At 46.4% G+C, this 15,489-nt stretch overlaps 2 protein-coding genes across 5 annotated transcripts in view; one reads left to right on the forward strand and one right to left on the reverse strand.

Annotated features, from left to right (window-relative positions):
- Positions 1 to 8,110, reverse strand: part of POR (cytochrome p450 oxidoreductase) — a 54,644-nt gene extending 46,534 nt beyond the window's left edge. The window contains exon 1 of one of the 3 annotated variants that reach the window (XM_082201429.1): positions 7,929 to 8,110. Coding sequence is in view for 1 of the 3 variants with exons in the window: in XM_082201427.1 (XP_082057553.1) it covers positions 6,297 to 6,316 (20 nt within the window). In the remaining 2 variants the exon portion in view is untranslated. Of the gene's footprint in view, positions 1 to 4,300; positions 4,434 to 6,296; positions 6,332 to 7,928 lie in introns of those variants that run through there. The other 2 variants (XM_082201427.1, XM_082201428.1) reach the window with 2 other exon arrangements.
- A 1,749-nt stretch (positions 8,111 to 9,859) lies between these two features.
- Positions 9,860 to 15,489, forward strand: part of LOC309520049 (uncharacterized protein) — a 35,521-nt gene continuing 29,891 nt past the window's right edge. The window contains exons 1-2 of one of the 2 annotated variants that reach the window (XM_082201437.1): positions 9,860 to 10,115; positions 13,758 to 13,809. The gene's annotated coding sequence lies outside the window, so the exon portion shown is untranslated. Of the gene's footprint in view, positions 10,116 to 13,658; positions 13,810 to 15,489 lie in introns of those variants that run through there. The other variant, XM_082201436.1, reaches the window with a different exon arrangement.

The following is a 15,489-nucleotide window of genomic DNA, read 5'->3' on the forward strand; positions in this document are numbered from 1 at the left end:
CCAGTTGTCAGGGATGATGGGAGTTGTAGTCCCAAAACATCTGGAGGGCCGAGTTTGCTTATGCCTGCCCTAAACCTTCTCCATTGGAAGAACTTCATGGCAGGGAAAGAGAAAAATTATGCAATGCAAAAATTTAATGATACAAATTGGTTGGAGTGTGGGAGGGAGATTCTCAAAGCACCTGACCAACCAGAGACCAGGAACGAACCCCATTCCAGGGCCAGGTTCAGTGCATTCTGGGGCACATGCCAAGCTTGGCTTGCGCAGAGAGAAGACACCACCCTGCCAAGTCATGGCAAAGGTTATCCCAAAGGCCAGTGCCCAAACAGCTTAGGCTTGCTGGGAGGCCTAATGGAAGCAATGATGCCCTTGAGCCAACAGGTGGCGCCGTCCCTTTAAATCCAACGGCCTGGCAAGGAGCCAGACCCTAAGCGGAAAACCTGAGGTTGTTCCTTCCTCAAGTGTTGGAAAGGAACAAGCAAAGTCGAGGGCCTTATGCAACGAGAGAGTAATAACTCCCAAGAATCACAGGGAGGAACATGCAAACAAACGTGATCAGGAAGCTTGGACCCAAAGCAGGTCCGCGCAACCAAGGCTGGAAAACAGAACATTCTGAACAACAAGCAACACGCTGGCCAATAATCTACTGGCAATGTTTCTATAACACTACACTGTTTCAAAATTCATAAACAGAAGACATATAATATGTGTGTGGAGTCACAAACTAATTATCAAACAAATGTTCCATGAACAGGAATGGTTGGAGTGGTAAGCCACTGTCAAAGATCACTGAAATGGAGGCAGATGTTGGGTGTTCATCAGCTTACTACACTTTAAAGCAGGCTTCCTCAACCTTGGCCCTCCAGATGTTTTTGGCCTACAACTCCCAAGATTTCTAGCTAGCAGGACCAGTGCTCAGGGGTGATGGGAATTGTAGTCTCAAAACATCTGGAGGGCCGAGTCTGAGGAAGTCTGCTTTTAAGTGATCGCTGATCCATGGCCATTTGATGTACCTTTGGGGACAATTAATTTCTTCATTCTCAGACAGAAGTGTTCTGTCTGCTGCTATGCTTGGAGCACCCACCATCTCATGTTTGTTGGATATTGACTGTGGAAAGGCATTCTGCCTCCATTTCAGACCAGGGCTGGCAGGTCAACACTAACCTAGAACTGCCTACAGTCATACCTCGGGATAAATACGCTTCAGGATAAGTATTTTCGGGTTGTGCTCCGTGGCGACCCAGAAGTAACAGGGCATGTTACTTCCGGGTTTCGCCACTCACGCATGCGCAGATGGTCAAAATGATGTCATGTGCATGCGCGGAAGCAGCAAAACACGACCCACACATGCGCTGTCGCGTCTTACGTTCTGTTCAGGATGCGAACAGGGCTCTGGAACAGATCTCATTTGCATCCCAAGGTACCACTGTACCTCACATTGGGGATGGCGGGGAGGCCAAGGCTTTTGATGCTCTTTGAAAACTCGTTCCTCCCAGGATGGGGGTTGTCACGGGGATCCAGATCGTGGAGGAACTCTGGTCACGTCAACAGAGAGTCTCATCCGACTATTTTTAACAAACCAGACCCAACACATCCAAGATCACATATATTAGTTGCTGGAAACTATTGGAAGTCCAAGGGTGCTTTTGTGCTTGGGTCCTGCATGTAGAAGATGCTGGACTAAATAGGCCATTGGCCTGATCGAGCAAAGCGATTGTGTTAAACTAATCCAGGGGGCTCATTCCTTTTTTTTGTGACTATCCTCCTTCAGTGCTATAGAGAAAAGAGGACTAAAATTATGGGAAGGGCTTGTGACTTTAATTATCCGCCCCCCCAATCTTTTACTGGTTTTAAACAGGCATGGGGAAGGAAATGGGTACTTGTGGGTTTCATTAAGCTACCCACATACACACCCTTTGGCTAGTTTTGCCCTAGCCAGCACTGTTTTTCACATCTTGATTTTTTTAGTAAATATTGGTTGCATTTCATAGTTTCTTGTTTTTACTACTTCACAAATCAGCTGGAGGCCTTGACTGACGGGTGGTGCAAAAGTGGCCTAATAAAACAATCTCCTATAATCAGAGTCACTATAATCTGCTACTAACATCTGAAGTCACGCCTAGCATTGAAGAGTCACCTGACCTAAGACGTGCCTGGTTGCTGAATCAGGCCAAAGGGATTGGGGGCGGGGGGGGGGTTATAGTCCAGCAACCTGTTCTCACAGTGGCCAACCAGATCCCTTGGACCTGAACACAACAGTGCTCAAGATCCCCAGCGTACTGCCTCCAATACCAGGGGACAGTATATAGTTCTCAGTCCACCTATAAAACGTGCTTTGAAAGGCAAAGGGGAGAAAAAGCCATCTACCAGGACTCCCAAGTAAAACCAGGTGAAAGACGTCTGGGTTTGCTTGGGGAAAAGCTGTTGATGCCCATACTCCAGAGAAGACTGGAGTCTGGGGGGCCATGATAGTCAAAACATTCCTTGCTGTCACATCTAATCCCAAAGAAGCTGTTTCTTATTATCCACGGTCCAGAAAACTGAACAAGTACTCCTGGCTCACGAACACTGTGCTTATTCAGGAGGTCCCTGGTGTCCACGTTGCATAACCCCCACAGCAAGCAACGCTTCAGAATCCGGCTTCCAGTCAAATAATTGTAGAGTTGGAAGGGATCCGATGGTCATCTAGTCCAACCCCCTGCAATATTTCGCCCAGCATGGGGCTTGAACCCACAACCATGAGATTAAGAGTCTCATGGTCTACCAACTGAGCTGTCATCATCATTATTACATATTTATCTATCCACTGCTTTTCCCCCTGTAGCTTCTTTCCAGAGCACAAGCTCTCTCTGATAGACAGTTCTGGTAAAGTATACATGTAGCCAGGATCAAAGTGCCTGCAAGGATTTGAAAGCCCCAGGGTCCAGAAGGAAGGAGCCCACCCTCAACATCAAGGATGGAGGACACCCTGTAGTCCTCACTATGTTTTTTGGACTTGGGCTCCCAGCAGCCCCAGCTACCATGGCCAATAGACAGGGATGATGGGAGTTGTAGTACAGCAATATTCAGAGATGCACAGGCGATCCCCAACCCTGAAACACATCTATTTACAGTGGTACCTCTGGTTAAGAACTTAATTCGTCCCGGAGGTCCGTTCTTAACCTGAAACCGTTCTTAACCTGAGGTACCACTTTAGCTAGTGGGGCCTCCCGCTGCCGCCGCACAATTTCTGTTCTCATCCTGAAGTAAAGTTCTTAACCCAAGGTGCTACTTCTGGGTTAGCGGAGTCTGTAACCCGAAGCGTTTATAACCTGAGGTGCCACTGTATTGTCTTTATATCCCATCTTTTCCCTCAGAGGACACATACATGGTTCTCCCAGCTATCCACATTTCATCCCCACAACAACAGTAAAAATCTGTGTGCATGGTTGCTGTTTTTCAAAGGCTTTGATTTTTATCTGTTATGCTGGGGAACTCTGGCTCTTCGAAACATACTCCTTGTTCCTCAAAGAAGACGGAAGCCCTGCAGCAGCTCTAAAGGAACTCAGAAGTCGCAGACTTAGCAAAGAGATAACATATATTTTAAGACCTTAAAAGAAAATTCAGAGGTCTGAGTTCACTTCATTCCTCCGCGATCCAAGTGAACCCAGGAGACCACCACCATTCGCATTTAACTACCAGAGAAACCCTATGACTCCTGGTTCGGTAAGACACCCTTGAAACGCCCCATTGAAAAGGGGGTCCCCGATTTATTTAGCTGTTTGCTGCCTTCAGCCCCTTCCCCCCCCCCCACGTCCTTGCGGAACAAGCACAGGACGCTTTTCCCTACTCGACCTGCAGGAATCTGAACTTTCCTCTACTTCTTACTTAAAGGGACCCAGGCGTCCGGCCTCCGCTCACATCTTCCTTTTCAAAGCAAAAGGGACCCAGGAGTCCGGGTGCTAACTCTCTTCCTCTTTTACAAATTAAAGGGACCCAGGCGTCCGGCTTCTACTCTACCCATCTTTTTTATAGAGACCCAGGCGTCCGACTCTGTACTCCCCCCCACCACCTTTTTTTAAAGGGACCCAGGAGACCGACCTCTACTCTCCCTCCTTCTTTCAAAAGCAAAAGGGACCCAGGCGTCCAGCAGATTCTACTCACCGCTTTCCCCCCACCCAGTTTCTAAAAGGGACCCAGGCGTCCGGCCTCAGCTCTCAGCCTCTTTAAAACAAGAGCGACCCAGGCGTCCTGCTCTTCTTCCTCCCCCCCGCCCACCGCCAAGAACCCAGGCGTCCGGGCCCCTTCCCCCGCCACTCACCGAGGAGCCCCCTCTAGAAAGCGGCGCTGGGAAGTGCAAGCCGGCAGGAGCAGCAGAACCGAGCAGGGCCTTCCCTTCGCGCAGGGAGAGAGAAAGAGAAAGGGAGGGGAGAAGGGGGCGGAGCTAGAGGAGGGAGGAATCTACCACTGAGAGACGCGGGGGAGTAGCAAACGGCATCCCCTCCACCGTCCCCGTTCATGGCAAGGCGGGCGCTCCCAACGCGCCTCTCAATCTTCCTCTCCCCCTCTATATGCGCGCGTAATGGTACATCCCGTCCTGCTCGGAGTCGAAGGGAGGCAGACTTTAAAGGGACGGCGCATGCGCAGGTGGGGAGGAGTGGATTCTCAGAAGGCCAATTAGTCGGACATTTGGCAAGGGGAACCAGACTGCAAGTTTTGTTTTAGGTTAAAGCATTGATGACGCCTTCTTTTAGGAACACAAGCAGCAGGAAAATATGCATTTAAAAAAAAGCAGCAAGGGTGCCAAACTGACCAGCCTGACTGGTCCAAAAGTCCCTTCTGAAGGCTTAATAATAATAATAATAATATGATCACTGACTCACTAGGGGTGGAGTTTACTTTCAGGAGAATGCAAAACCCATTTCTTTGTCTCTAATGGAGGTTAGCCTCACCGTGAAACAGGCGAAGCCCCCAGGGAGAGGGCTGCTGACATTTCCTCACATTTCCAGAGCTTCAATCAGCAGGAGAATTTATTAAGGTTATGGGATTGCTTTTATATAAGTAATTATATAAAATTCTATGCTAACAATATGTAACATGACTCATCGTAATCTTGATTATTTTAATTATATGGTGGCACCATTGTGTGCAGTGTTTTACAGCCTGATGCGCTCTTGAACCAAGCTCCTCCAGGGCCAGCTGAAGCAGCCCTGCACACACACACACACACACACGGAAGTTGTCTTTACTGTGACTCTCCCAGGGAGTGAGTCCTCACACTCAAGGTGGCTTCTAGCGTACCTCTGAAGTAACTTTTCCCCTTTATTCCTGTTCCAAAAATATAAGAAGAGCCCAACTGGATCAGGCCAATGGCCCATCTAGTCCATCATCCTGTTCTCACAGATGCTCTAAAGTGCTAATAGTTCAGTAGGTAGAACCCCACAAGCAGGAGCAGAAGAGCCCTCTCCCTTCCCACAGCTTCCAGCAACTGGAATCCAGAAGCATTTCTGCCTCCTGTGTGGAGGCGATCTGTAGCCATCATGGCTTGTAGAAGAAGAAGAAGAGTTTGGATTTGATATCCCGCTTTATCACTACCCGAAGGAGTCTCAAAGTGGCTAACATTCTCCTTTCCCTTCCTCCCCCACAACAAACACTCTGTGAGGTGAGTGGGGCTGAGAGACTTCAGAGAAGTGTGACTGGCCCAAGGTCACCCAACCGCTGCATGTGGAGGAGCGGAGACGCGAACCCGGTTCCCCAGATTACGAGACTACCACTCTTAACCACTACACCACACTAGCTCTCTCTTGTAGCTGTGGATAGCCTCCCTCTCCACAAATTTGTCCAATCTTCCTTTGAAGCAATCCAGATTGGTTGCACCATATTTTGTTGTTGTTGTTTGATACTGATTAATCAATCAATCAAGCTCTCCCCTCCCTCCTCTTTTTTCAGGTATCCTGTTGGAGCTTATCAGGATAAGCGTAGAAGAGACAGCAGAGCTAGTCTGCCCAGAATTAGATGTTTTGCCTCAATACAAATCAAACCCAGTGTGTCACATTTTGAACCTGGCATAAACACCTCTAAAGGTACGTGGGTGGCTATGGCAAATGTGTCTGCGGATATCCTCATTCACCAGGGCCAACTTTATCCTTGTTCTTACAGTGGCCAGCCAGATGGTTGTGGGAAATCACCAAGCAGGACTTGTGCAAGAGCACACTCTCCTCTTCTTGTGGTTTTCAGTAACAGAAGCATTTGATGCCTCCCACAATGGAGCCAAAACATAGCCATTATTGTGTCTAGGAGCTAATTGATAGCCTTACCCTCCAAGGCCACTGGCCATGCTGGTTAGGGATGATGGGAGTTGGAGTCCAGTAATATCTGGCTGGCCTCAGGTTACCCACCTCTGGTCTACATTGATGGGCAGCAGCTCTCAGAGTTTCAGGCAGGAATCTTTACCAGCCCTACCTGGAGATGCCATTAGGAATTGAACATGGGATCTTCCGTTTGCGAGACAGATACTTAACCAATCAGTTGGCTTCCTTCTGTTCAAATCTAAACCACACTCAGCAGCTATTCCCATGGAAAAGCATTTATTCTAAGCGAAGGATTCTGCTGCTTCCATTTTCAGCCCACTTCCATAAAATAAAATAAAAAGATCCCCGGAAATCCATGGGACTAGCTGTCAAATAATCACGTTTGGGAGTGTGAGGGGGATACATTTTTGTCCCTAGAGGCTCAACTGTCTTCTGTGGCCAGAAGAGCCTTTCGCCAGCTTTGTGTTGTTCACCAGCTGCAGCCATTCCTGGGCAGGGATAGCCTGACCACTGTAGTCCATACGTGGATAACCTCGAGAATGGATTACTGTAATGCACTCTGTGTGGGGCTGCCCTTGGGCCTGGTTCAAAAGTTCCTGCTGGTGCAGAATGTGGCGGCCAGCTGGCTAACAGCATGCAATGCCTTTGTTAAAGCAGCTGCACTGGCTGCTCATTTACCACTGATCCAAGTTCAAGGTCATTGTATTGCAGTCCACTCTTGGCTTACACTGGGGTTATGTTCCAGGGATAGAGCCTGAAGCTAGAATCGGATACAGTGGTACCTCGGGTTACATACACTTCAGGTTACATATGCTTCAGGTTACAGACTCCGCTAACCCAGAAATATTACCTTCGGGGTAAGAACAGTTCCAGGTTAAAAACAGACCTCCAGAACGAATTAAGTTCTTAACCAGAGGTACCACTGTATAGTCAAAACAACCCTTAAAAACCATAAGAAGCACAGCACTTAACTTACCACACTCCCCCAAGTGAGTGTGATAGTGGGTAAGATTACTGACAGCCCCCCCCCAAGCATTTAAAGCTGTAATTGCACAAGTTAAGTGCATGTAAATTGTGAGTCGGCTGTAATTTACAGAGCCCTGAACTACTTGGTCCAGGGAACAAGGGACTGTATTAATCCTTATATCACAGCTCGATCGCTGAGATCATCTATAAGAGCACCACTGGTCATTCCCTGGGTTGGCGAGACTCATTTGACAACAACAAGGAGCTGAGCCTTTAGTGTCATCAGCCCAGTCTTGCAGAATGCTCTGCCACTAGAGATTTAGTAAGTGGCTTCTGTGCCAACTTTTAAATACCTCCTGAAACCTTTTCTAACCTGTCAGGCTTATGATAGGCAATTGTCGACACATCTTTCCACAAAGCCAGCTGATTTCTGATTTCAGCTTTCCGATACGGTTTTTCTGGTGTGGTTTCATGCCCAGTTGTTGTATACAGTGGTACCTCGGGTTAAGTACTTAATTCGTTCCGGAGGTCCGTTCTTCACCTGAAACTGTTCTTAACCTGAAGCACCACTTTAGCTAATGGGGCCTCCTGCTGCTGCCACGCCGCCGGAACCCGCTGTACAGCAGTACCCCTGTACTGCTCTGATTTTGGTGAGGGTTGAGAACCACTAACCTGTTCTGAAGTTGGAAATGAAAGTTCTTTCAAGAAATCCCAGTGGTAGTTCTTTCTTGCGCAACCCAGCTGACGTAAACGTTGTAAAGTCCACACGGAAAAAGTGCCACTGGATGAATGATGAACTTGATGTCTCCGAGCTGGCTTTGCCCCTTGCTCTGGATCTCAATACACAGCTTTGCCTTGGAGTTTCTTATTTATCCTAAGCCTCTTCCTACTAGATTCAGCCTGTGCCAGAGGTCAGTTGCGGAAATGGGTGGAGGGATGGAGGAGGGTGGAGACTGATTGGCTGGCAGAGCTGGCTTCGTCCCAATGGGAAAGGCTCTCCAAAATTGTAAAGGTGGCAGACTTTTCAATGAACCATACCACAGGCAACAGTGTGCAACCCTTTGCTGGTGGAATGTGGTAATTCATGCCTATTTGCTTCCGGGCCAGATTGCCCTGTTGCCACAGAGTCATGTTGCAAGAGACATCACTTTGTAATATAGAATAACAATGGCCAGAGTTTTGTTTGTAAGTTTAGGCTGGTTATGGAAGCTGGAGACACATAGGCATGTCTTGCTCTGAGCTAGACCCAAAGCTGACTGTGGGGCTTCCCCAGAAACCTTATAGGGAGGCCAGATCTTTCAGGGTGTTAATGCTGTGAGCCCATCCATCCTATGCTCAGGTGGTATAGATGTGTAAATAAAACCATATATCCAAAAGACACCACAGTCTCCATTGACCTTCATTCCAAGGAAGCCAAGCTCAAGGACCCCAGAGTCTCTCACCAGGTGCATGCACTTGAGAAAAGTGCTCCAGATATCAGGGAGAGGTGTGTGAGTGACGTTACAGGCCCTAGCCAGTAGGTCCCTATCACAGCCAACTTTTCCTAGTGTTTAGTGTGGAGACTTGTAGGGTCAGTTTTTCAGAGTTCACCCTAGGAGAGAAAAAAAGGTGCATTTTCTCCAAACCAGCTCCACTGTGCTAAAAGAAAAAGAGAAAGTGACATTTGTCTTCATTGAGATCACATGGCTTTCAAACTTCTGATCTTTATGGGGCACTAGCATGGAGAGATGTAGTGCTGCCTAGGGCTGTGTAGAAACCAAAAAAGATTGTGATTTTAAAATGGATAGTGCAATTTGTGAGTTTGGACCTGTCACACCAAAATTGGACAAAGTCACTCCAAAGTTATATTTCAGCCTGCCATCTTGATTCATCAGCATTATCACCATCACCATCATAACTTTATTATTTATACCCGGCTCATCTGGCTTTCCCCAGCCATTCAAAATGGCTCCCGGTATCCAAACATCAATAAACATGGCTAGACCACTTCAGGAACCCTCTGCTGAGTTTGATGATAATACCGTATATCGTGAAGCAGCCAAACCTATGCCAAAAAAGTCACAGCCAAGCCACACTGGGGTCCGCCATTTTGATTCAAAATACTGCCCGGCATCCAAACAGTCATGCCAAAGTGATGTTTGGGTTTGCTAACTTGATTCAAAATGGCGTCTGGTGGCCAAACATCAACAACAACTGCTGCCCCCACCTTGGGAACCCCATACCCTCCAACATTCTTCGGATGAAAATAGGGGCATTGCTCAGTCCCCCCACTCCAACTGATCTTCTCATTCCCCCCCCCAGCATTTCCTATCCAAAGAAGTGTGAATGTCAGCACCATTTCACCAACAGAATGCAGCATGCATGCCGTCCACCGTCCTGAAAAAAACACCTTAAACCCTATTTTATTCTTTGGTAGACTTGCAAAACACTTACACACCAATAAATAAATTTTAGAAAGGGGCGAGATTAGATGTGGATGCATAAATATATTTTTTAATAAGAAAAAGTCAAGACATTTTGCGTTCCACTCCGCTCCCCCTTTCTTCCCACCCAGGGTGACCCTTCCCTCTGCCCACCTGTCACACAGGGTTGGGTCTTAGTGGCCGCAGCCTCTCCTCCTCCTCCTTCGCTCTCCAGGAGCAGCTATGAGCTGCCCAAGGGAGGAAGTCAGCAGCAGCGCTCATAGGGAGGCCACAGGATGCTCCCTCGCTGCTGCTGCCACCGCTGCTCAGGACAAATGCCAGCTCATCCTCCTCTCCAAGCTTAGCAGTGGCAGCACTGGCGGGGAAAACAGGGAGGTTCTGGGATCAAATCAGAAGGCAGGATGGCTTTGGTAATTCCGGAACTGTCCCTGGAAAGGTATGGAGGGTATGGAACCCTTGTGCCGAGTTTAGTGACAATATTTTGAGATGGACAGATAGATAGATAAACCCCTTTCCAACATTTGTTGCTCTTAATTATGCCACCCAACCCAACTATGTGATGCAAAAATTTTCTGGTGCTTATTTTGGAATGACTATTCCCAAATTTTGTGCTAGAGGACATCAGTGTCACAAGAAGTGCCCTTTCCAAGCATGTCAGAAAGCAAGCTGACTCACATTCTGTAAATAAACCTGCCAGCTTGCTTGCATAGTAAAAGCATAGTGTGCTTTGCTTGTTTGTTTTCATTTATTTGGCTTGTACATAGAGTTTCTCTCTCTCTCTCTCTCTCTCTCTCTCTCTCTCTCACACACACACATGACACAAAATCAACCCACTGCTGCAGAAGGTTAAGGGTAGAGGGACCCCTGACCATTAGGTCCAGTTGCGGACGACTCTGAGGTTGCAGCGCTCATCTCACTTTATTGGCTGAGGGAGCCAGTGTACAGCTTCCGGGTCATGTGGCCAGCATGACTAAGCTGCTTCTGGCAAACCAGAGCAGCGCACGGAAACGCCGTTTACCTTCCCGCCAGAGCAGTACCTATTTATCTACTTTTACTTCATGCTTTCGAACTGCTAGGTTGGCAGGAGCTGGGACAGACAACGGGAGCTCACCAGGTTGTGGGTATTCGAACCACTGACCTTCTGATCGGCAAGCCCTAGGCTCAGTGGTTTAACCCACAGCGCCACCCACTAACCACTATTAAATGTGATGAACTATTTGTAGCAACGTAAAACTTGGAGGGACCGAAGGTCTGTTGCATCCATCCAAGCACAGGATTCTGTGCCAAGGCTAGACATAACCCACTCCAGCTTACCAGATGTGGCAGCTGACACCACATAAAAGCCCCAGCGAGTCTATCTTGCTTTGACGAGCTTCCAGTCTCCTTCCCCTGCATCGCCTGAAGTATCAAGGATGCACCTACTACTCGCTTTGGCCACTTTCCCACAAGTGTTGAGCTGTATATTTAGGCAACAGCCTCTTGTTTGTTTGTTTGTTCATTCATTGTCTCTCTCTCTTTCTCTCTCAACCTTTAACAAAATGTACATATGTATTACCAGACCTATATTTTAGACATCCTAAGATGCTCATCAAAAATACAGGAAAAAACAAGTGACATTAAAAAAAAATTATAATATGAAATAAAACCAGCAATTATAAAACACTAAAATAATGGATCAAGGTTACAGGTTAAAATTACATGCCTGCATAGGCATTCTGGAGCAAAATATCTGGAACAAATTAGGCGCCTGCGTAACATCAATGAGCAAGGAGTTCCAAAGTGTAGCTGCCGCTGCCCTGAATCACTGATTTATTACAAGTGCAGAATGAATATTATTTGGCACTTGTAAAAGACACAGTCAAAGGGCTCCCTAAACCCTTAGCTCCAAATGAGGAGAACAGCAAGAGGCTTTGGAAAATCCACCCTTGGCCACTGACCCCAGGCAAGGTAAAAGGTAAAGGTAGAGGGACCCCTGACCATTAGGTCCAGTCATGATCGACTCTGAGGTTGCGGTGCTCATCTCGCTTTATTGGCTGAGGGAGCTGGCGTTTGTCCGCAGACAGCTTCCGGATCATGTGGCCAGCATGACTAAGCCGCTTCTGGTGAACCAGAGCAGCGCACGGAAACACCGTTTTCCTTCCCGCCGGAGTGGTACCTATTTATCTACTTGCACTTTGAGGTGCTTTCGAACTGCTAGGTTGACAGGAGCAGGGATTGAGCAACGGGAGCTCACCCCGTCGCAGGGATTTGAACCGCCGACCTTCTGATCGGCAAGTCCTAGGCTCTGTGGTTTAACCCACAGCGCCACCTGCATCCCTGACCCCAGGCAAAGGGCTCCTTAAATCCCTAGTTTTAAGGGAGGACAGCAAGAGGCTTTGGCAGAACCACCCTCCACCACTGATTCTAAGACTTGGGCAAAGGGCTCTTTAAACCCTGAGCTCCAAGGGAGGAGGGTGGCAAGACTTTGACTGCTTCCACCCATGAAGAGGTGAGATGTGTGTGAGAAAGTTGCGCAAAAGATACCCTTCCAACTCTACCATTCTATGAGTCTATGTTTCTAGTAGGCTCCTTCCAAAGTGGGAGGTCAAAGCGACCTTAGCATCTCAGGGGCAAGTAAGAGGGGTCAGTTGTGCCTTTTGCTCTTGCTCTATTCAAAATACAGTCCTTCATTAACGAATTAAGTTGTTGATGCTTGTGTACTTGCAAGTGCATCCTATAAAAGTGCACCACCCTTCCAAGAAGGTTACTCAATGAAATATAGGCTATGCTGCCAGAATGCTGAGGAAACACGGCACTGTAATTAGCCAATGGGAGCTGTGCCCAGATTTCGAAGTCCCCATGGGACTCGTGGCATACATGGCTAATTGGGGGTTTAAACCATATGATTAAAATATTTTTAAAATATTTGGCAGATCGATACAAATGGCAGAAAAAGGAAGAAAACTCAGGGTACAAGACAGGATTCTAGGGCTTTCCTGAGTTGAGAGGCTTTTAGCGCAAACTACACTGTGTTGCTGCTGCTGCTATTATTTTAGCAATATGCCACCTATCTTACTGGGTTTCCTCAGCCACTCTGGGTGGCTTCCAACAAAATTAAAAACACAATAAAACATCAGCTATTAAAAACTTCCCTGAACATAAACGGCTTGTTCGAGCTAGACAGCAGGTAATTGATTTTATCAATGTCACCGAAGGGGGTTTCTTTAAGTATTTAGCCCTTCTTTAAGTATTTAGCCCTCAGAATTTCATATAGCTTACAGTACAACATACAATGAATGGGGTCCTCAGCTGGCTGACATCCACAGCTGCACAGGCGCTGTTCTCTGGGAATGTTTTTATATCGCCCTTCCAGGAAGTTGCTTTTCATTGTCTGGATATTTCACTGGCATAGATCTTTCTCAGTTCCAAACTTGTTCTTTTTGACAGGATAGGTGGTGGAGAATCTAGACACCATCAATGTTTCCATATCCCGTTTGGCCAATAGATCCTGAAAATAAACCTTCAGCTAGAATGCACATTAGATGACAGGAAGGTTACTGGATCAAAACCTAATTTTTGAAGCCATTTATTACAGCTTTCTATCCAAGAAGCCTTAGAGAGCGATTGCAGTTGCTCTGCCACACATAGCTTGACACATCCGGGATCTTTCCTTTTTTTCTCTCATCCTGGCAAACCAACATTTCCCTACTTCCCGCCCAGGGTGGCCCCCATCAAATTGCAGTTTCCAGGATTCAGGGTGGGGAGCCATATCCATTTCAAGTGGTATGATACTGTCTTAAATGTATAGCACAGGTGGGCCCTCAGTTTGGGTGCTTCCTTGCCAGTGTGTACATTGACCCGTTATTGTGTTATTATTTACTCAACCTCGGGATGCACCTGTTCCCAGGTGAATAATGGAGCTGAAGGCACAGGTGCATTTGCAACAATACGCTGAGCTGCCAGTGGGGCTGCCAGTTGCTGATTGGTATCTCATTCAAAGCAGTGACCTTTTGAACCATTATCCTGGGGAGTTTTTCCAGCTGAGGGGGGCTGTTGTTCTCAACAGACCAAGCAGCAATTTTACCACTTCATCTTGCAGGACATTCAATAGATCTTTGGTGACTGCCGCACCTCCCAACCTTGTCTGGAAGGTAAGAGATTTGCTCCAGGGGTCTCTGCTTAACAAGGGCACTTCTGATTTCCTGGAACCTACCTGTGATAAATCACTGGAATTTGTCCCTAGCAGGGAGTGTGTTTTTTAAATGTTTGGAGGAGCTAATTTCTGCAGTGCCCGTCCTTCAAGTTTCAGACTTTCCTCCCCAACCCCAAGGTTTTTAAGCAGAGGTCGGATGGCCATCTGTCAGGGATGCTTTAACTGAGATACCTGCATTGCAGGGAGTTAGACTAGATGTCTCTTGGAGTCCCTTCCAACTCTATGATTCTGTGACTTTTTAAAAACCACCTGCTATTTATTGTTGCTTGTATTGGTTTTTTGTTGTTGTTTTTTGGTAACATGTTTTTTTAAAAATAATTTTAATTAGAATTTGTAGAAGGGAATACAAATATCATTGTCAAATATCTTTTCGATCAAAACTAAAGCGTTAATCTAAATAAAAGCACAAACCAAAATGAGAAGAGAGAAAAGAAAGAGAAATAGAGAGAGACAGAGATAGAGAGCAAGAGCAGGGATAAAGGGGGAAAGGGAAGAGGAAAAGTGAGGAAATAATTTAAAAGAGAAAGGGAAAGGGAAAGGGAGGAAGTTAAAGTTGTTTTTCATGTTGTTGTATTTTTTTTAACAAATGTGAGCTCTGTAGATAGATTACCGTAAATATTTAATTAAGTGAAATGTAGATTGTAAATTAAATTAAATATTTGCTAAATTAATTAAATGGATATGGGCATCATGAGACCTGGCAACCTTGGCCGACAAACAGGAAATGGCTTTGAGTGTCAGGAAATGCGTAAGTAAGATTAGCAAACAGGCTCTGCATCGGGTGCTAATTATTAAGAATTGATCGATAACTCTGCACGTGTAGCTATAAAGCTGCAGGCACAATAAGCCCTAGAGCAGAACGCAATGCACGCAATCCAGCCCAGGGCTGTAATCATATTTTGCCTGTCCTGATTAAGGCTATGTTCACATTCCCAGATTCTTCAAGTGTCCCTATTTTCCGGGGACATCCCTGATTTAGAGAAGCCATTTTATCTGATCCCGGAATGTCCCACTTTTCCTTAGGATGTCCCTATTTTCATTAGAGAAACATTGGCGGGTATGGTCGGATTCCCCTATTTTCAAATTACAGGATTGCCTTCAGATGGCTCGGGGGAGCCGGATAACTCCATACCATCCAACATTTCTCCAATGGAAAAAGGAAAATAGGGACACTTGGAGGGTCTGCAAGAGCCTCTCCTCTTCTGTGGCTTCTGGCAACTGGGATTCAAAAGCACTGTTGCCTCTGACCGTGAAGGCAGAGCACAACCACCAAGGCTCATCTCCATCAATAGCCTTCTCCATGAATTGGTCCAATCCTATTCATTCATTCATAAAAATATTCAGTGTTTTTTTTTTCCCTTTAAAAAATGTTTAGGGGCACTCTCATTTTGACTCAAGAAACCACCATTTTATAGTTCAAATCGGGGGAAATAAACACAGTAAATGGATAAAAGTACAAAGATTCGCACAATGTTTAGGGGTAAGCGTACCCCCAGGAAAAATGCCCTTAAAATATTTATATACTGCTGTATCATAAGTGTACTGTTTATCACAGCAGTTTACAACAATATAAAAGCATAACATCACAAAATGTTAAAAACTAGTGAAAAGCAAGAAG

This window comes from Podarcis vaucheri (genome assembly GCF_965113315.1).
Source record: "Podarcis vaucheri genome assembly, chromosome: 15".
In the NCBI taxonomy this organism is placed as follows: domain Eukaryota; kingdom Metazoa; phylum Chordata; class Lepidosauria; order Squamata; family Lacertidae; genus Podarcis; species Podarcis vaucheri.